Source organism: Macaca thibetana, chromosome 19 (assembly GCF_024542745.1).
Source record: "Macaca thibetana thibetana isolate TM-01 chromosome 19, ASM2454274v1, whole genome shotgun sequence".
Taxonomy (NCBI): domain Eukaryota; kingdom Metazoa; phylum Chordata; class Mammalia; order Primates; family Cercopithecidae; genus Macaca; species Macaca thibetana.
In genome coordinates, this window is record NC_065596.1 from 5205852 (window position 1) to 5225999 (window position 20148).

Consider the following 20148-nt stretch of genomic DNA (forward strand, 5'->3'; position numbering starts at 1 on the left):
TCCTTCTACCCTCTCCCCCACATGAAGAACCCTCAACCCGGGACTAGCCTGCAAAGGGACAGCCCCAGAGTCAAAGCCTCACACTAAAAGACCCCTCGCGGTGGCTCACGCCTATAATCGAAGCTCTTTGGGAGGCTGAGGTGGGAGGATCTCTTGAGCACAGGAGTTTGAAACCAGCCTAGGCAACAAAGTGAGACCCCTGTCTTTACAAAAAATAATTAGCTGCACGTGGTGGTGCATACCTGTAGTCCCAGCTACTTGGGAAGCTGAGGTGGGAGGACCACTTGAGGCTGGGAGTTCAAGGCAGGCCACTGCACTCCAGTCTGGGCGACAGAGTGAGACCTCCTCTCAAAAAAAAAAACTTCACATCTGCCTGGAAACACGTTTACATTTGTGGTGGCCACTGTGTGAAAACTCAAAATCTAAGCCCACTGAAAGGCATTTTGCGCCCAAGAGCTGGATGTTGCTCTATCAGCGCGCACAGGCAATGCCCACTTGATCTTTGGGTGGGGAATGCAGGGGTTTAGAAGGGCAGAGTCCAGGAGAACGAATTTCCTTAGAACGAAGTTGTGGGGCAGGGGAAAGAGCGGGCATGCCAGGACCTCCAGGGCGTACCCCTTGGCCTAAGAGCAGAAACATCCCGAGGTGTTGTGTCCCAGCCTTTGACAGGGAAACTGAGGCTGAGCAGCGGGACGGGTGTCGATGGTGAGGGGCGAAGGGGCGGGGCAGCTGCCAGGGGGAGGACCGGGGAGGGGCCTTGGAGGCTCCCTGGGAACACGCAGGGCGGGTCACGGCCGCCTGCCCAGGGCGCAGCGGGGGGCGACCTTTGTGCGGGGCGGGTCCCTGGCAGCCCCGGCCGGGACGCGCCGCCAACGAGGAGCCGAGCGCCCTGGAGAACGCCCGGGGCTGAGCCGGGGTCCAGGCGCCGCCGCTATGGACATCCCGCCGCTGGCCGGCAAGATCGCGGCGCTGTCGCTGAGCGCCCTCCCGGTGTCCTACGCGCTCAACCACGTCTCGGCGCTCTCGCAGTGCGTGCGGGGAGGGGCTGGGGCGGCCTTAGGGGACAGTGGGGGCGGGCAGGGGCTGGGAGGACCGGAGGTGGGCTGGAGGGAGGATGCGCGGTCCGCGGACCTGGCTCCTGCGAGCCCTGCGCCCCAGCTCAGCTCCGACCCGGCAGGATTGGGCCTGGGCCAGAAGAACGCCCCCGTCTAACCGGAAGTCCCCTTTCCGCCGTGCTGGAGGCTGGGGTGTGGCCGCTCCTGGGATGTTTGGGGCCTGGGGAGAAGGAATGATGAGGAGAGTCCCCACAAGCCAGAGCTTTCGAGGGTTTCTGGGGTTTTCCCAGGGATGGGCCCTGCGCAGGCTCCAAAGTCGCCAAGGGTAAAAGTACTGTCCCAGATAAGGCCCCGGGTACCTGGCTCCTGTTGACACACACACACACACACACACACACACACACACACACACACACCCTGCTCCATTGCCTGTCTCAGGCCTGTGACTTTCCCCTTGTTCAGGACTGGCTAACCCTGTGCCTAGACTCAGTTTCCCCTACTGGTTCCTGTTCCTGGTCCCTGTCTCCTAACCCTAGATCCTAGCCCTGTGGGTCCAGCCACCGGATAGCGGGCATCTGCAAGCCCCTCGCACTTCTAAACCCAGCTCAACCCAAGCCATAGGGTGGAGAGAGTCTTAACCATGGGCCTGCTCCCTGGGTGGGAATACCCATCTCCATCTCCTGGGATCCTGGGTAAGCCTCAGTTCCCTGATTAGTGTCATGGGCACAATCCTAGATCTTATCTCATAGTTACGGTTCAGGATTACAAACTGTGTACAAAGATTTGTCCTGGTCTCATCTGAGTACTATAATGTCATCGTTAGATGGGGTCAGGATGGAGATCTTGGGTTCTGAGGGGATCGTGAGAAAACAGGGGCCTGGAGAGTGATGGACAGAGTCTTGCTGTGTGACCCTGGACAACTGGACAGTAATCCCATCCTCTCTAGGCCTGGATTTGCCCACCTGGGTTGAGCACTGCCCAGAGACCTGGCTTCTGTTATCTATGCAACTGGTCGACCTGTCTTATCAGGTTGGGGGGGCAGATCAGGGCAGGGGTAAGGTGGAGTTAATAGAGGCATTTGGACTTTAGCTGGGAGGAGCTGGGAGTGTCAGACAGTGAAGTCTACAGAACTGAGCACTCGAGACCCTGTGGCTTGGGAGCTGGGCCTGGCCACAGAGGGACTTGACGTTGCCGAATGACTGAACAGACTGAGTTAAACACATAACAAATGATGGGATAAATGGTAAAGTCAGAAGCGGCAGACCAGGCGTGGTGGCTCACACCTGTAATCCTAGCATTTTGGGAGGCCGAGATGGGCAAATCACCTGACGTCAGGAGTTCGAGACCAGCCTGGCCAACATGGTAAAACCCTGTCTCTACTAAAAATATAAAAATTAGCAGGGCGTGGTAGTGGACACCAGTAATCCCAGCTACTTGGGAGGCTGAGGCAGGAGAATCGCTTGAACCCAGGAGGCAGAGGTTGCAGTGAGCTGAGATCACACCACTTCACTCCAGCCTGCGTGTCAGAGCTCCATCTCAAAAAAAAAAAAAAAGAAAGAAAGAAAAGAAGGGGCTGATGAATGTCCCCTCTGTAGCTGGCTCAAGTTAAACAGTGATCCTTTCTGGGGAGTCAGGGAGGGCTTCATGGAGGAAGAACAATGTGGATGGGCTGTGAAGGATGAGTAGAAGTTTGCCAAGTGGAAAAGGCTTCTGGAAGCAGTTTCCAGAAGGAAGAAACAGCCTGGGCAAGGGCCTGGCACAGGATGAGAGCAGTTTCAGGGAACAGCATTGATGGATGAACAGATACTTTAGCCTCTTCCCCTGGGGCTTCCAGGAGTCTGCCTCTTCCCCTACCAGGGAGAGTGGGGCAATGCCTCAGCACTGGGCCTGGCGTCCCTGACTTGGTCTCCCTCTCCACAGCCCCCTGTGGGTGGCATTGATGAGCGCCCTAATCCTGGGTCTGCTCTTCGTGGCAGTCTACAGCTTGTCCCATGGCGAAATCTCCTATGACCCACTCTATGCTGGTGAGTCAGTGGGAAGCTGTGGGGAAGAAGACTGTCCAGGCAACGGCCTCCACCCTCAGACTTAGGGGCCATCGAAGGTCCTCCTCCATCAGACTGGGGGCCCTTTAAGAGCTCCCATCAGACTGGAGACCTCCAAGAGATCTGAACACTCCCATTAAACTGGGGAACTTCAAAGAGCCTCCCCCTTGAGACCTGGGGCTCCTGAGAATAGGGACTGCGTCTCCCCCATCAGATTGGAAGCTCCTGAAAAAGAGTGTACTGCCTCATCACTTTGAGATCTCCTGAGGGCGGGGACTCCCAAAGGCAGGCACTGGGCCTCCCAATCAAACCAGGGACTTCTGAGGGCCAGGCTGGGTCTCCTCCATCAGACATGCAGAATGAGGCGGGACAGTGGTCATGCAACCTTTGGGGTTGGGACAGGGACTGGGCCTGGAGTCCTTGCCTGAAATAATCTCATCCCTGACCTTAACTTCAAGCCCTGCCCACACTGAGCCCTAGCCCCACCCATGTGTGTCCCCTCCCACACCTGACCCAGCCGCCTACTCACTGCAGTCTTCGCCGTCTTCGCCTTCACCTCGGTTGTGGACCTCATCATCGCTCTTCAGGAAGACGGCTATGTGGTGGGCTTCATGGATTTCTACACCAAGGAGGTACTTGGGGGACAGCCAGGGATCCCCCTGCCCCACTGCCCGTCTGAGCCTCCCTCCTGCCCCCACAGGGAGAGCCATACCTGCGCACAGCACACGGAGTCTTCATTTGCTACTGGGATGGCACCGTTCACTACCTCCTCTACCTGGCCATGGCCGGCGCCATCTGCAGAAGGTGCAGGAGCCAGGGAGAGGGTGGCCCCTGACCCTGGGAGAGAAGTTTCATTGGGGCCCCAGGGCAGGGTGGAGCCAGAAGTGTCTGTAGGAGAAATCAGGATGCTCCTCTAGGACTCCAGCCAGGGGTGGCCGGGAGAAGGTTCCAGGAAACGTTTCAGGTGTAGATGGTGGCGTGGCATTGCTTATATCCACCCTGTGTCTGGGCGGTCACTTCTTTTCTTGGACAGAGGGTCTCACTGTTCATTCCCCTGTTCAACTCCCTGTTGTCCCTTCCATCCTGGGCAAAACTGAAAGGCACCCAGAGCTGGGAAGCCCACGGTGGTCTCTGGGCCCTGGCTGGGGCTCTGAGATTATGGAGTGACTACCTGCTGGTCACCCCTCCATCCCCTGCCCAGGAAGAGATACCGGAACTTTGGACTGTACTGGCTGGGTTCCTTCGCCATGAGCATCCTGGTGTTCCTTACAGGAAACATTCTTGGTAAGGACAAGGCTTCGGGAAATCTGGTCTCTCTTGGGCTAGGTCCCTGCCCTGCATCTAGAAGCAACCCCATTGGATCCTCCACCCCTTCCCTGATGTCTGCAGAGGCCCCACCTCCCTCTTTGCGTGTCCGCAGCCTCAGTCAGCAGCCCACCCCTTTCTGGTCCCCATTTCCTCTTGAAAGGTGGGGGAACCCAAACTCTGCTTCCTCCCCAGGCAATGGTTCCCAGCACCGGGGGTTTGACCCAGAATGCTCTTGACACAGGAAGGGAATTTTAGGATGAATCCTGGGGACAGGGTGAAAGCTTCAGGAGTAGGGCTTGGGAGGTAGAGCAGTGAAGGCAATCCGGGAGGCTGGCATGGCAAAACCTCAGCAGAGGGAACACCCAAGGTGTATTCATAGAAAGCAGAGAACCCACTGGAAGGTAGGATCCATATTCAGAAGGTAAATTGAGGCAGGCTAGGCTGAGGAGCATGGACATCATCCTGTGGGCACTAGGGAGCCATGGAGGGTGGTGGAGCTTGAATGAGGATGGTATTTTTTTTTTTTTTTTTTTTTTTTTGAGACGGAGTCTTGCTCAGTCACCCAGGCTGGAGTGCAGTGGCGCGATCTTGGCTCACTGCAAGCTCCGCCTCCTGGGTTCACGTCATTCTCCTCGCCCGGCTAATTTTTGTTTTGCATTTTTAGTAGAGACGGGGTTTCACTGTGTTAGCCAGGATAGTCTCGATCTCCTGACCTCGTGATCCGCCCGCCTCAGCCTCCCAAAGTGCTGGGATTACAGGCGTGAGCCACCGCGCCCAGCCGAGGTGGTATTTCTGAATCGAGATGTCCAGCCAGAGAGACCGGGTGCGCTGGCTCACACCTGTAATCCTTATGTTGCTCAGGCTAGTCTCAAACTCCTTGGCTCAAGCGATCCGCCTGACTCATTAATCACTTAAGCCAAGGAGATCAAGACCAGCCTGGGCAGCATGGTGAAACCCTGCCTATACTAAAAATACAAAAATTAGCCAGGCATAATGGTGTGTGCCTGTAATCCCAGCTACTTAGGAGGCTGAGACAGGAGAATTGCTTGAACCTGGGAGGCGGAGGTTGCAATGAGCCAAGATTGCGCCACTGCACTCCAGCCTGGGTGACACAGCAAGACTCTGTCTCAGAACAAACAAACAAACAGACATCCAGCAGGGTTCTGGCATGGCTGACGCCCTCTCTCCTGCACCATGGCAGGCAAATACAGCTCCGAGATCAGGCCTGCCTTCTTCCTCACCATCCCCTACCTGCTGGTGCCATGCTGGGCTGGCGTGAGGGTCTTCAGCCAGCCCCGGGCGCCAACCTGCTGCACCGCCAACACGGTGAGTGCCTTGCCCCTCTTAGGCTTTGTCCCAGCATGCCTGAACTTTCCCCGTGTGAGTTGCTTTTGGTCAAAGACTTAGTTTCTGTGGAAGGATCTCCTTTGTCATAAGGAAGAAGCAAGGGCTGGGTGTGATGGCTCATGCCTGTAATCCCAACATTTTGGGAGGCCAAGGCTTGAGGATCACTTGAGCCCAAGAGTTGGAGACCAGCCTGGGCAACACAGCCAGACCCTGACTCTACAAAAAGTTAAAAAATTAGCCAGATTGGCCGGGCGCGGTGGCTCAAGCCTGTAATCCCAGCACTTTGGGAGGCCGAGACGGGCGGATCACAAGGTCAGGAGATCGAGACCATCCTGGCTAACACGGCGAAACCCCGTCTCTACTAAAAACACACAAAAAAAAAACTTTTAGCCGAGACGGGCGGCGAGGTGGCGGACCATCCCTAATATGGTCCCAGCTACTCGGGAGGCTGAGGCAGGAGAATGGCGGGAACCCGGGAGGCGGAGCTTGCAGTGAGCTGAGATCTGGCCACTGCACTCCAGCCTGGGGGACAGAGCGAGACTCCGTCTCAAAAAAAAAAAAAAAAAAAAAAAAAAAAAAAAAAAAAAAAAAAAAAAAAAAATTAGCCAGATGTGGTGGTGCATGCCTGCAGGTCAGTGAGCTATCTGGCTACTTGGGGGAGGCTGAGGTAGAGGATCACTTGAGCCGGGAGGATCACTTGAGCCCGGGAGATTGAGGCTGCAGTGAGCTGAGATTGTGCCACTTCACTCAAGCCTGGGCAACGGAAAAAGACCCTGTCGTCTCAGAAAAAAAAAAAAAAAAAAAAAAAAAAAAAAGGAAGGAAGGAAGGAAGGAAAGAAAGAAAAGAAAGAAAGGAAGAAAAGAAGGAGAGGAGCCTTAGGAGCCTTTATATACCTTTTGAATACCTACTGAATACCTCTCATTGACTACCTCTCATGCTGTCTCTGTTTCTCTCCCCTGGGGCAGGTGCAGGAGGAACAAAGAAAGGGACTCCTGCAGCGTCCGGCTGACCTGGCCCTTGTCATATACCTCATCCTTGCTGGCTGCTTCACTCTGTTCCGGGGCCTGGTGAGTCCACACTAGTTAGTCTCTCCATCCCCTGCCTCCGGTCTCCCTTCCCTGACCCACCTCTCCCACGCTGCCCTTCTTCCTGTTTGATCATCCAAGGAAGTTCTTCATCAAGTCTAACCTGAGTGTTCCATGACAAAGCCCCATTTCTCCCAGCCCAATTTGAGCTGGGCTGGGAGAGGCCAGAGCAAGGGGTGTGGACCTGGAAGGGTGGGGGAAGTTTCCTGTGGGAGGGATGTCTGAGGGTTCTTGGTATGTCTGTCTGCTCCAGGTGGTGCTTGACTGCCCCACAGATTCCTGCTTTGTCTATATCTACCAGTATGAGCCATACCTGCGGGACCCTGTGGCCTATCCTAAGGTGCAGGTGAGAGGGGAGTGGGGAGAAGACCATACCCCTGCCTTGGGTAGGGGGTCCTCTGGGCCTCTTTGAAGCAGGTGCCAGAAGCACAACTCAAGCAGGCAGAAGGTCATATGGAATTTACTGTCCTACCAAAAAAAGGACAGATGTGGTCTTCAGGTATGACTGGATCCAGGTGCTCGAGGTGCAGATTCTGGGCTCTTCTTTTCTTTTCTTTTCTTTTTTGTTTTGTTTTGTTTTGTTTTTTGTTTGTGTTGTTTTGTTTTGTTTTGTTTTTGAGACAGAGTTTTGCTCTTGTCACCTAGGCTGGATTGCAATGGCGTGATCTCAGATCACTGCAACCTCCACCTCCTGGGCTCAAGCGATTCTCCTGCCTCAGCCTCCTAAGTAGCTGGGATTACAGGCGTGCGCCACCACACTCGGCTAATTTTGTATTTTTAGTAGATACGGGGTTTCACCATGTTGGTCAGGCTGGTCTCGAACTCCTGACCTCAAGTGATCCACCCACCTCGGCCTCCCAAAGTGCTGGGATTACAGGCGTGAGCCACCGTGCCCGGCCTCTGGGCTCTGCTTTCTTTGCATGGCTCTGCTCTCAGGCAGTCCCTTCATGGGGTAGCAGAGAAAGCCTGTGGCAGCTCCAGGCTTCCATGCACCCCACTCAGCCACCCCAGAGCATTGTGAGCCCTTATTACCCCTGAGCTTAAGCACAAGTCTTAGGCAGGCTCAGATTGACCCAGCCTGAATCACTTGCCCATCCCTTACTGAGCATCATGGACAGGGGGCTGGAATGCTCCGACTGGCCAGGCCAGAGTCGCATGCTGCTTCCAGAGAAAGGTTGGTAGGTTTGGTGTATGTGTTTGGCGGGTGGTGGCAAGGATCTGAAAGGGAAATAGGGGAGCACTTTGCAGAGAGCCTGGATGGGGTCTGAGGCCATCCAGATCCTTCCTCAGAGCCTCCACCTCCGGGGTCTCAGGAGACCCACCTGGGGTAGCTGCTCATCTCACAGGCTGGTGCCCCTCTCCTCCCTCCCCTGCAGATGCTGATGTACATGTTTTATGTCCTGCCTTTCTGCGGCCTGGCTGCCTATGCTCTCACCTTCCCTGGTTGTTCCTGGCTGCCAGACTGGGCCTTGGTGTTTGCTGGAGCCATCGGCCAGGTGAGGTGGCGGGTGGGTGGTTGAGCAGACTTGTGGGAGGGAATTTCTGTCTACTCATCAACGACTTTGGTGTCCTCCCTGGGCACTGTAATGATGGGCCCCCAAGAGACCCCAGCCCCAGGCCCGGTATCCCAGGATTCCCTAGTCTAGGGGAGACAAAGCCAGATACAGACACTCCAAGCCCCGTGAAAAGAGGGACAGGGGCTGTGAAGGATTCCAGAAGGGAAAGGTTATCTAGAAGCAGGGGTCATAGGAGCTGGGCTTTGATGTACGGGGATGAGTTCTCTAGGCAGGGAAGGGCATACCAGGAATGGGAACAGCATAAGGAGAAGCACAGAGGGAGACAGTGATTTAGCAGGGCCGTAACATGGGTAAAGGCAGAGATAAGAGAAATTGGCAGCTAGATGCTGAAGGCTTTGAACTCTGGGACTGGGGGCTTGTACTGAGGGTGATGGGGAATTTGAGGAGGTGTTTGAGCAGTGGGGACCCAGTCAGAGCTAGGAGCCTTTTTCTGGGTTCCTGATGAAAAGTGCTAAAGCCTGGGCCCCGGCCAGGGAAGTAGGGACCAGGAAAACGTCTAGAATCCACAGGATTTGTGCCAAGACCTCTGGGATGGGGAAGACTGGGAGGAGGATCTGGAACCAGGTCAGAGAGAGATGGGGTGCAGGGCCCAGGAGATGGGGTTAGGCAAGTGGGTAGGGACTCACGGACAAGTGGACGAGCATGGGGGAGGGGGGGACAGAGAGGACACATAAGGGTAGGAATCTTTACAGACAGAAGGCCGGGCGAGGTGGCTCACACGTGTAATCCCAGCACTTTGGGAGGCCGAGGTGGGAGGGCTACTTGAGCCCAGGAGTCTGAGACCAGCCTAGGCAACATGGCAAAACCTGTCTTTACAAAAAGTACAAAAATTAGCTGGGCATGGTAGCACGTGCCTGCTGTCTTAGCTACTCGGGAGGCTGGGATGGGAGGATTGCTTGAGCCCAGGAGGTTGAGGCTGCAGTGAGTCATGGTCGTGCCACTGCACTCCAGCCTGGCCAACACAGCAAGACCCTATCTCTAGATAGATAGATAGATAGATAGATAGATAGATAGATAGATAATTAGATAGAAATTTTAAAAATAAGCCAGGCATGGTGGCTCACGCCTGTAATCCTAGCTGGCACTTTGGGAGGCCAAGGTGGATGGATCGCCTGACCTCAGGAGTTTGAGACCAGCTTGGGCAACATGGCGAAACCCTATCTCTATTAAAAAATACAAAAAATTGCCGGGCGCGGTGGCTCACGCCTGTAATCCCAGCACTTTGGGAGGCCGAGGCGGGCGGATCACAAGGTCAGGAGATCGAGACCACGGTGAAACCCCGTCTCTACTAAAAATACAAAAAATTAGCCGGGCGCGGTTGTGGGCGCCTGTAGTCCCAGCTACTCGGGAGGCTGAGGCAGGAGAATGGCATGAACCCAGGAGGCGGAGCTTGCAGTGAGCCGAGATCGCGCCACTGCACTCCAGCCTGGGCGACAGAGCGAGACTCCGTCTCAAAAAAAAAAAAAAAAAAAAAAAAAAATACAAAAAATTAACTGGGCGTAGAGGTGCACGCCTGTAGTACCAGCTACTCAGAGGAGGTTGAAGCATGAGAATCGCTTGAACCCAGGAGGCAGCAGAGGTTGCAGTGAATGGAGATTGCACCAGTGCACTCCAGCATGGGCAAGAGAGTGAGACTGTGTCTCCAAAAAAAAAAAAAAAAAAAAAAATAGAGAAAGACAGATAGATGGACTGGAGATGGGAAACAGGTAGATGAGCAGAGCCCAAGAGTTGAGGATGGGCATCCCCTGGGTTCTGCCTGACCTACCTGGTGGGCCGTCGGTGATGCTGGGATTTCGGTTCCTTCCTGGCCCCTGACATCCATCTTTCCTGTTTGGCTACCAGGCACAGTTCTCGCACATGGGGGCTTCCATGCACTTGCGCACACCCTTCACCTACCGTGTGCCTGAGGACACCTGGGGCTGCTTCTTCGTGTGCAATCTGCTGTATGCACTGGGCCCCCACCTGCTGGCCTACCGTTGCCTTCAGTGGCCTGCATTCTTCCACCAGCCGCCACCCTCCAGCCCCATAGCCCTCCACAAGAAGCATCAATGAGAGGGCTATGGACTTAGGACCCAGGACTCTGTTTACGCGCCCAGCCAGCCCTACCTGGGGAAGCGGGGGTCGGGTGTTTTAGAGACAGGAGGGACATCTCCAGGTGTTGTTAGTCCTGGCTATGGTGGTTTCAGTCCAGTGGGTGGGATGGAGACCAACAACCAAGTGTTCCTGCAAGGAGCGCCTCTCACAGCTGTCACCATGCTTCAACCCCCACACGACGCTTCCACCCCTTCCAGAATTTACCCATCATCCCCCCGTGGATCCTTTTAGTAAAAACCCTTTCAATTTCCAAAATATCACTGCCTAAGTGTTTCAGGGTGCAGGGATGAGGGACCCTCTTCTTGGCCCCCATGAGGGCCCATCCATCACTGCCATCGTGGTTGCCAGGAGCAAGAGGTGCTGGGATGGCAGAAGGCGGCCTCTGGTTGGTATGCATGGCTCCATCTTCCAGATGGGAAAACTGAGGCTCAGTATGGACAAGAGACCTGCCCAAGGTCACAGCCAGAGAGAAAAGTTCCTGCTCTACCAATAAATCATAACCAATAGCATGATATGTTTATTAAGCACCTACTGTATACCTTGACTGCTACATGCTGGATCTCACTCCTTATTCCAGATGGGGAAACCAAGGCTGCAGGTGAAGGTCCTGGTCTGAGACCATTACCCTCCTCAGTCCCCAAGGCATGGTTGAGCTGAGACGGAGCCCCAGCGTGTTGGACCACAGAAACCTCAACCCTGCCTCTGCTATCTGGTCGAGTTGGGCTCATTTTAGGGGAAACTGAGTCCTGGAAGGAAGCCAAGGTGTTGGGAGAAAGACTCAATGTTTCCTAGTGTTTGATTTTTGAAGTTGGGTGAAAGGCCATGTTTAGGGGTGACTTGGGCCTGGAGTAAATCAGGGACTTGACTAGATGTCCCATTTTCTTTTCTTTTTTTTTTTTTTTTTTTGAGTTGGAGTTTTCGCTCTTGTTACCCAGGCTGATATGCAATGGCACGATCTCGGCTCACTGCAACTTCCACCTCCCGGGTTCAAGCAATTCTCCTGCCTCAGCCCCCTGAGTAGCTGGGATTACAGGCATGTGTCACCACGCCTGGCTAATTTTATATTTTTAGTAGAGACATAGTTTCTCCATGTTGGTCAGGTTGGCCTTGAACTCCTGACCTCAGGTGATCCTCCTGCTTTGACCTCCCAAAGTGCTGGGATTACAGGCATGAGCCACCATGCCCGGCCTAGATGTCCCTTTTCTTGCCCCTCCCAACCCCTACCGGAGATCTACGGTATGTCTGGCTATTGGATCTTCACCAAAGAGTCGGCAACAGGCTCAGAGAGGCCAACTGTCTCCATCAAGGTCCCACAGCCAGTGAGGGGCAGACTTGGATTGGGGCCTGTGGCTCCAGGTCACAGCAGAGTGTGATTATCGTGAGGCCCCCACCCTGCACAGTGAGCACCTTTGGGGTACTGGAGACCAGGACTCCACTATGACTACCCAATGGACAGATGGGTAAACTGAGGGCTGCAGGTCAAGTGATCTCTTTCACCAGATCCCCCAGGTCCCCTGCCAAAGCACAGTAACCATGATAGACGACTCAGCCCCCTCCTCCATTTCAAAGACGGTTAAACTGAGGCTCAGAGAGATTCTTCGCTGGCCTAAGTTCAGCTAGCAGGGCGAGGGAACTAGCTCTGCACTCCAAGCCCAGAGCGCTTCTTTCTCCGCCCGCGCTCCAGCCACCTCTCCAGGGGAGCGTGGGCTGCCGCGGCCCCTTTAACACACCCCGCCTTGCTCGCCTTCCTCCTCCCCTTGCAGGCAGACGCCGGGATTGCGCCGCCTGCAGGGACCTGCCCAGTCCTAACCGGGTGTGCTGTGAGCGCAGTCCGGGTGCGTAGGGGCCGCTCGGCGAGGGCCGCGCGGGCAAGATGGTAAGTGCGGCTGTGGGCGCGGATGGTGCGTGCCCCGTCTCCCCAGTCTGGGATTCTGTATGTCTCTGTCTCTGAATCTATATCTCTCCGAGTTTCTTCTGTCTCCTCCTTTTCTCCGTCTCTCACCCTCTTTGATCTCTCTTTTTGGCACTCTCGGTTCTCTCCGTCTCCATCTCTCCCTGCTTCTCTCCATCTCTGTCACCCTCTCTGCCTTTTTCCTCTTCTCTCCGTTTCTCTCTTTACCTGCCCCTATCTCTTCCTCCTCTTCTCTAATTCTCTCGGCCTCTGGCACACTCCTGTCTCTCCCTCTCCCTCTGCCTCTCTGTCTCTCCCTCTGCCTCTCTGTCTCTCCCTCTGCCTCTCTGTCTCTCCCTCTGCCTCTCTGTCTCTCCCTCTCCCTGTCTCTCCCTCTGCTTCTCTGTCTCTTCCTCTCTCTCCCTTTCCATCTCTGTCTCCCTCCATCTCTGTCTCTCCCTCTGCCTCTCTGTCTCTCCCTCTGCCTCTCTGTCTCTCCCTCTGCCCCTCTGTCTCTCCCTCTGCCCCTCTGTCTCTCCCTCTGCCTCTCTCTCTCCCTCTGCCTCTCTGTCTCTCCCTCTGCCTCTCTGTCTCTCTCCTCTCTGCCTCTCTGTCTCTCCCTCTGCCTCTCTGTCTCTCCCTCTGCCTCTCTGTCTCTCCCTCTGCCTCTCTGTCTCTCCCTCTCCCTGTCTCTCCCTCTGCCTCTCTGTCTCTCCCTCTGCCTCTCTGTCTCTCCCTCTGCCTCTCTGTCTCTCCCTCTGCCTCTCTGTCTCTCCCTCTGCCTCTCTGTCTCTCCCTCTGCCTCTCTGTCTCTCCCTCTGCCTCTCTGTCTCTCCCTCTGCCTCTCTGTCTCTCCCTCTGCCTCTCTGTCTCTCTCCTCTCTGTCTCTCCCTCTGCCTCTCTGTCTCTCCCTCTGCCTCTCTGTCTCTCCCTCTGTCTCTCTGTCTCTCCCTCTGCCTCTCTGTCTCTCCCTCTACATCTGTCTCTCCCTCTCCATCTCTGCCTCTCCGTCTTCCCTTACCCTTTTTCTGTGTCGCGCACTCTCTTCTCTGCCTCTCCCTGCCTTTCTCTCTGTCCCTGTTCTCTCCCCGCGTCTCTCCCTGTGTCTCTCCAGCTCTCCCCCCTCTCTGCCCGCCCCGGCCCGGTTTGCTGCAGTCTCCTGGCGCACGGATAACCTTGCTGCCGCCGCTCCTCCAGCTCTTCCCCACCCCCCCCATCCCCGGCCCGGGCCAGGGCCAGAAGGGGGCGGGGGCAGCGAGCCTCGGGTTTTGGGGCGGGGGTGATGAGGCGGGATCTGGGGATCTGGGGCCAAGGGAGGGGGGAGTCTAGGGGCGTGGGTTCTTGCAGGAGCGAGGATGTGAGGTCCCAGGAGGAGGAGGGGGAGTTATGCGGGACCCCGGAAAGGGTGGGGGCATGGGCGTGTGCGAGGTCCTCGCTGTGGGGAAGGCAGGCCCGGGAGGGAGCCAGGCCTCCGAAAGGCCAAGGCTGGGGGCTGGACTGAGCCCTGTGCCCGTCCCCCAGGTGTGCGCTCGGGCGGCCCTCGGTCCCGGAGCGCTCTGGGCAGCGGCCTGGGGCGTCCTGCTGCTCACAGCCCCCGCGGGGGCGCAGCGTGGCCGGAAGAAGGTCGTGCACGTGCTGGGTGAGTCCGGGCCGCTAAAAGTGGTCTTCTCCGCGAAAAGCAGAAGAGGCCAAGTGCGGAGAGGTGTAGGGGGTAGGGCGTTCCTGACGTCCACGGTTCCCCCAACCACTCCCCATCTAAGCCCCTCGCCCTCTCCCTGAGCCCCTGGACCCTTCTGATTCCCCGACCCCCGCCCGAGTCTTCCCACCTTCCCCTCCCCAGAGACCCCTTCCCCAGGGCCCCCCTTCTGCCCCTAGGCCCCTTCTCTGAACCCTGCTTGGTTGTCCGCAGAGGGTGAGTCGGGCTCGGTAGTGGTACAGACAGCGCCCGGGCAGGTGGTAAGCCACCGGGGTGGCACCATCGTCTTGCCCTGCCGGTACCACTATGAGGCAGCCGCCCATGGTCACGACGGCGTCCGGCTCAAGTGGACAAAGGTGGTGGACCCGCTGGCCTTCACCGACGTCTTCGTGGCACTAGGCCCCCAGCACCGGGCATTCGGCAGCTACCGTGGGCGGGCTGAGCTGCAGGGCGACGGGCCTGGGGATGCTTCCCTGGTCCTCCGCAATGTCACGCTGCAAGACTACGGGCGCTATGAGTGCGAAGTCACCAATGAGTTGGAAGACGACGCTGGCATGGTCAAGCTGGACCTGGAAGGTGATCAGCCGGTGGGGAGGATAAACCTTGCTTCTGAGGAAGGAGGGGGACAGGGATGGCAAGGGACATAAATCAAATCAAGTTGGCCTGCAGGCATTTAGAGGGTTGGTGGGGTAGAGCCCCCATATCTAATTCTGGGTGATTTTCCTCCCCATGGACATTGGCGATGTCTGGAGATAGGTTAGGTTGCCACATCTGGAGAAGTCAGTTGCTATTGGCCTCTAGTGGGTAGAGGCCAGGGATGCAGTTAAACATCCTACCAGGCACAGGATAGTCCCCCACAAAGAGTGATCCAGGCTGGGCATGGTGACTCACGACTGTAATCCCAGCACTTTGGGAGGTTGAGGCAGGCGGATCACCTGAGGTCAGGAGTTCAAGACCAGCCTGACCAACATGCTGAAACCCCATCTCTAGTAAAAATACAAAAATTAGCCAGGCATGATGGTGCATGCCTGTAATTCCAGCTACTTGGGAGGCTGAGGCAGGAAAATCTCTTGAACCCTGGAGGCAGAGGTTGCAGTGAGCTGAGATCGTGCCACTGCACTCTAGCCTGGGCGACAGAGCCAGACTCCATCTCAAAAAAAAAAAAAAAAAAGTGATCCAGTCCAAAATGTCCACAATGAGGACACTGAGAAGTCCTGGGATAGGATTCAGGCACAGTGAGATCCAGGCACTCACACCATGTCAGGAACCATCCTTCTGCTCTGCTTCCCAGGTAGGCTTTCTTCTGACAGGTTTCTCTTTCTGGAACCAGACCACAGTGCCTAGGCTTAGCGACTGATTTCCTAGGAGCAGCAGCTAGAGTCCCAGAGTTGTCCCTCAATGGCTCAGCTTGAGTCATGTGCCCAACTGTGAGCCAATCACTGTAGCTGGAAGGTGGGATGCTCTGATTGGCTGACCCTGGAGCTGGGAGGTGGGGTTTCTATTTGAAGAATTCCCTCCCATTTGGTTGGCCTTTTTCAGTTCACTTTAGAAGATTCTAGGTGAGATTTCAGGGCCCTTGCTTGCTGACCTCCCTAACAATAGCAAATAACAATAAGAGCAGCAGCTCTCCTTTATTGGACATTTTCTATGTGACAGGTGCTTAGCTGAAGAGTTCTCAGGAGTCTCTAATTTAATTTCCTAAAAACCCCAAGGGAGACGGCTATTACCAGCAGACCGACAACAGGCTCAGAGAGGTTACAGCCTTGCCCAGGACAGTGCTAGTTGGTGGCAGAGCCAGGATTCAATCCCCAGTCTGTCAGCTCCAGGTCTTCTCCCTGGCCCCTGTCTGCCTCTTTCCTGGGTGCCCCACTCACCCCCAACTCCCATCCCTCAAACACAGACGCATAAAATACTTGAGCTGAACGGACTGTGAGTCCAATGAGGGACAAGTTCCAAAGTCATCAGAACTGAAGGTAGAAGGGAACCCAGTGGGTCCTGCCTTGGACAATGCTGGGGGAATCAAAGGGGTCTTCACCTAGGGCCAATCTTCCAGGGGATCCTAGTCTAGGAAAGTCAGCACTGAACGCAGGCTCCGTGGGCTCAGGGCTGGACCACAGGGAGGGACCCAGTACTGGGGGAATGTCAGAGGCACACAGGACTGAATGGAAGAGGGTTTGGGAGTTGGGTTTTGAAGGATAAATAGGAGTCCAACAGGTAGAATAAGGTGGAAAGAGCATGAGCAAAGGCCTCCAGCGGTAGAAGGGGATGGACACAATAGTATGTTAAGGGGGAGGGTCAAGTGAATCCCAAGCTTAAAGCGAAGAGAGCCAGTTATGTGGGGTGTGAGCTGGGGAGGGTCATGGTCAGGTCTGAGGCCAGAGTGAGGAGTAGACTGGAAGGTCCCGGTTGAAGAGTCATATAGCACCCCAGACGTCAGGTGCATGAGGGTGGGCTGAGGTGAACCGGCTGATCCCGTGCGCCCCCTGCCAGGCGTGGTCTTTCCCTACCACCCCCGTGGAGGCCGATACAAGCTGACCTTCGCGGAGGCGCAGCGCGCATGCGCCGAGCAGGACGGTATCCTGGCATCTGCAGAACAGCTGCACGCGGCCTGGCGCGACGGCCTGGACTGGTGCAATGCAGGCTGGTTGCGCGACGGCTCTGTGCAATACCCCGTGAACCGACCCCGGGAGCCCTGCGGCGGCCTAGGAGGGACCGGGAGCACAGGGGACGGCGGTGATGCCAACGGGGGCGTGCGCAACTACGGGTATCGCCATAACGCCGAGGAACGCTACGACGCCTTCTGCTTCACGTCCAACCTGCCAGGTGCGTAGGCTTCATCCCCAGACGGGCCTCTGCCACAACACTACCCCAACCCTGGGGCCTTCTTCCCCACCCAGCTCTTAGCGATCAGAAACAGGAGACCCCTCTCCCAAGAGTGCTTAGGTGAAACACACACCGCCTGGCACCAACACTGGTTGGGCCGAGGCTGGGGTCCCAGGCCGCAAAGGAGGAACTGTTCCTGGATCCCGGAGCCGAGGGCCAGAGTCCTGGGCTGCATGCGAGGGGCAGTCCTGAATCCCGAGGCTGGGTCCCAGGAGCCGCACTAATAACCCACCCCCCCACCCCATCCCCGCAGGGCGGGTGTTCTTCCTGAAGCCGCTGCGGCCTGTACCCTTCTCTGGAGCTGCGCGCGCGTGTGCTGCGCGTGGCGCGGCCGTGGCCAAGGTGGGGCAGCTGTTCGCCGCGTGGAAGCTGCAGCTGCTGGACCGCTGCACCGCGGGTTGGCTGGCGGATGGCAGCGCGCGCTACCCCATCGTGAATCCGCGCATGCGCTGCGGAGGCCGCCGGCCTGGTGTGCGCAGCCTCGGCTTCCCGGACTCCACCCGACGGCTCTTCGGTGTCTACTGCTACCGCGCTCCGGGAGCACCGGACCCGGCACCCGGCGGCTGGGGCTGGGGCTGGGCGGGCGGCGGCGGCTGGGCAGGGGGCGCGCGCGATCCTGCTGCCTGGACCCCGCTGCGCGTCTAGGCTGGCAGCAGGCGGACAGCCAGGGCGCTTGACCACTGGTCTAGAACCCTGCGGTCCCCTGGAGGCTGGCCACGCCTCTGAAGCCCTGGACACTGGCCACATTCCCTGTGGTCCCTTACAAACTAACTGTGCCCCTGGGGTCCCTGAAGATTTGGCTAGTCCTGGCAGAACAGTACTTTGGAGTTCCCTGGAGCCTGGCCAGCCCTCACCTCTTCTGGACGGAGGATTCCCCCAACTCCCCAACTTTCTCCATGAGGGCCACGCCCCCTGAGGACCTCAGGAGGCCAGCAGACCCAGCAGGCTCCTGAAGACTGGCCACGCCTCCTGAGACCACTTGGAAACAGACCAACCGCCACCGTGGTCGCCTGGTGGCTGGACCCCCGGGATTGACTAGAGACTGGCCGTACATCTTCTGCATCTCACTGGAGACTGAACACTCGTCCCTTGCGGTCCCGTGGACACTGGGCCTCCTCCTCCTCCTCCTCCTCCTCACCTGGAGAGACTACAGGAACTTCAGGGTCACTCCCCATGGTCACATGGAGGTTGTGGGCCGAGGAGCTTGTTTTCCCTTATGGTGACCTGAGCACTGGAGACTCCCATTCTCCCCCTCTCCCTGAGAGTCCCCTGAAGTTTCTGGGTAACAGGGCCCACCCCTCTAGTTTCACAGGCAAGCACCTCTATCTGCCACCTCAGACTGACACACAGCCTGCTGGCTCACTTACTGGGGGCCACGTCCCACCCCTCAGATATTTCTTTGAAGGCAGAGCAAACCCACCCTGTCCTCTGACATCCTTTTCCCAACTGTCACCAAAGAGACCATCTTCCCAGCCCTGGGGACCCGTAAGATCCATGTCACTCATTATGGAGAGCAGCTGCCCTGGGTCCCACTGTCACCAAGGCAACCAGTCCTGCTGCTACCTGTCACCTAGAGTCACACACCCCTTCCCTCATCAGGCGTACCCATGAAGAGGGTGCCTCCCTCCTCCAGCTGTAACCATGGATACCACACGTTTCTCATCTCACTGGTCCCCGCCCCAGAGACCTCCAACTCAACTTCTGACTGTCGCTACCCTGACCCACCGCCATGGAGATCACCCTCCCCGAAGCTGTCCCCAGGGTGACACAACATCCAGTTCTCTGGCTCTCACCATGGAAACAAACTGTCCCTGTCCCCAGGCCCACTCCAGTTCCAGGCCACCCTCCAAGCTCCACCCCCAGGCGGCTTGGACCCCACCACTGTTGCCATGGTGATCAAACTCTGGTGTCCAAGGTAACAGAACACCTGTCCCCCTAGGCTTTTCCTTGTGGACAACGGGGCCCTGTTCACCAAGCTGTCACCATAGAGACTGTCAATGTCCTCATGACAACCAAACTTCCAGCTCTCAGGAACTTCTCATTGCCGGTCAGAAGTCCTGAGTGCCTCCTAATGGGGCTACCCTACTGCACTCCTTCAGGGGCCTGATGGCTGCCCCTTCCCCAGACAGGGCTGGACTTCTGGAGCTGCTAAGCCACCCTCTGTTTGCACGTTAACTCTATGCCGGATAGCAGCTGTGCACGAGACAATCTTGCAACACCCGGGCATGTTTGTCGTCGTCCTACAAATGAGGAAACCGAGGCTATGGCATGCCCTGGCCTTTTTAGATATGCGAGCACTGAGCTCCTCTTTTGTCCTCTGAGACCCCATCTCCATTCTCACTGAGTTGCCCTCTCCTTCCCTGACCTCCACCCACATTTCCCTCCTTAGAGATCCAGGAGGGATGGAACGTTTTTAAACTTCAACACCCACCAGGCTCTAAGTGGTCCAGCCAAAGTCCTCGGCGTTGACAGGCAGCTGGGGGGACACGATCCATGGACAAGGCCATCCCGGCCATGGGAGACCCCAGTCCCGAGGTCTTGCCTGCAGGAGTACTGGGGTCCCCCCTGGAGCCCTCTTTACTGTCATGTCATCTCTAGGAAACCTATCTCTGAGTTTTGGGACCAGGTCGGTTTGGGTTTGAATCCTGCCTCTTCTTGCTCACTGTGTGACCAAGTGACAAAATCCTTCTGAACCTGTGTTCTCCCACTGTACCAGGGCTGTTTGGTCCCCGTGAGTGCCAAGCATACAGGAGGGGCTCAATAAATCCTTGTTTCTTTTGATGAATGAGAAAATGAGGCAGCCAGTGGGTAATTCCTTTATAAATGCACTTTGGTAGATAAGATGTTACAAGCTTGGGGGGCTTGGGTTTTTTTTTCCGTTTTGTTTTTTTGAGATGGAGTCCCGCTCTGTCGCCCAGGCTGGAGTGCAGTGGTGCAATCTTGACTCACTGCAACCTCCACCTCCCGGGTTCAAGTGATTCTCCTGCCTCAGCCTCCCGAGTAGCTGGGATTACAGGTGCCTGCCACCACACCCAGCTAATTTTTGTATTTTTAGTAGAGAGAGTGTTTCACCATGTTGGCCAGGCTGGTCTTGAACTCCTGACCTCAGGTGATCCACCCACCTCAGCCTCCCAAAGTGTTGGGATTACAGGCGCCTGGCCAGGCTTGG

At 56.6% G+C, this 20148-nt stretch overlaps 2 protein-coding genes across 4 annotated transcripts; both read left to right on the forward strand.

The window, feature by feature from the left end:
• The first annotated feature begins 848 nt into the window (after nucleotides 1–848).
• On the forward strand, nucleotides 849–10764 carry TM6SF2 (transmembrane 6 superfamily member 2). 3 transcript variants are annotated; one of them, XM_050769712.1, is made up of 11 exons: nucleotides 943–1028; nucleotides 1592–1747; nucleotides 2976–3079; nucleotides 3632–3729; nucleotides 3798–3901; nucleotides 4299–4381; nucleotides 5607–5731; nucleotides 6719–6820; nucleotides 7092–7184; nucleotides 8215–8334; nucleotides 10258–10764. In XM_050769712.1, exons 3-11 carry the CDS (start codon nucleotides 2995–2997, stop codon nucleotides 10465–10467), a joined length of 1020 nt encoding a protein of 339 aa, XP_050625669.1. In that variant the 5' UTR covers nucleotides 943–1028; nucleotides 1592–1747; nucleotides 2976–2994; the 3' UTR covers nucleotides 10468–10764. The 3 variants fall into 3 exon arrangements, with proteins under 3 accessions (XP_050625667.1, XP_050625668.1, XP_050625669.1); XM_050769710.1 differs by lacking the exon at nucleotides 1592–1747 and having other exon boundaries at nucleotides 849–1028; XM_050769711.1 differs by lacking the exons at nucleotides 1592–1747; nucleotides 4299–4381 and having other exon boundaries at nucleotides 869–1028; nucleotides 3632–3901.
• Nucleotides 10765–10852: 88 nt separating this feature from the next.
• Nucleotides 10853–19772, forward strand: HAPLN4 (hyaluronan and proteoglycan link protein 4). The gene is made up of 5 exons (XM_050769698.1): nucleotides 10853–12385; nucleotides 13922–14039; nucleotides 14310–14672; nucleotides 16587–16919; nucleotides 17233–19772. Exons 1-5 carry the CDS (start codon nucleotides 12383–12385, stop codon nucleotides 17622–17624), a joined length of 1209 nt encoding a protein of 402 aa, XP_050625655.1. The 5' UTR covers nucleotides 10853–12382; the 3' UTR covers nucleotides 17625–19772.
• Nucleotides 19773–20148: the final 376 nt, after the last annotated feature.

Bases quoted from the DNA above. Each gene is read 5' to 3' on its own strand.
- HAPLN4 (XM_050769698.1), top strand. The intron at 14,673-16,586 runs GTGATCAGCCGG...GCCCCCTGCCAG, and splicing joins GGTCAAGCTGGACCTGGAAG to GCGTGGTCTTTCCCTACCAC. The intron at 16,920-17,232 runs GTGCGTAGGCTT...CCATCCCCGCAG, and splicing joins CTTCACGTCCAACCTGCCAG to GGCGGGTGTTCTTCCTGAAG.
- TM6SF2 (XM_050769710.1), top strand. From the start codon at position 934: ATGGACATCCCGCCGCTGGCCGGCAAGATCGCGGCGCTGTCGCTGAGC. The intron at 3,730-3,797 runs GTACTTGGGGGA...CTGCCCCCACAG, and splicing joins TGGATTTCTACACCAAGGAG to GGAGAGCCATACCTGCGCAC. The intron at 6,821-7,091 runs GTGAGTCCACAC...TGTCTGCTCCAG, and splicing joins TCACTCTGTTCCGGGGCCTG to GTGGTGCTTGACTGCCCCAC.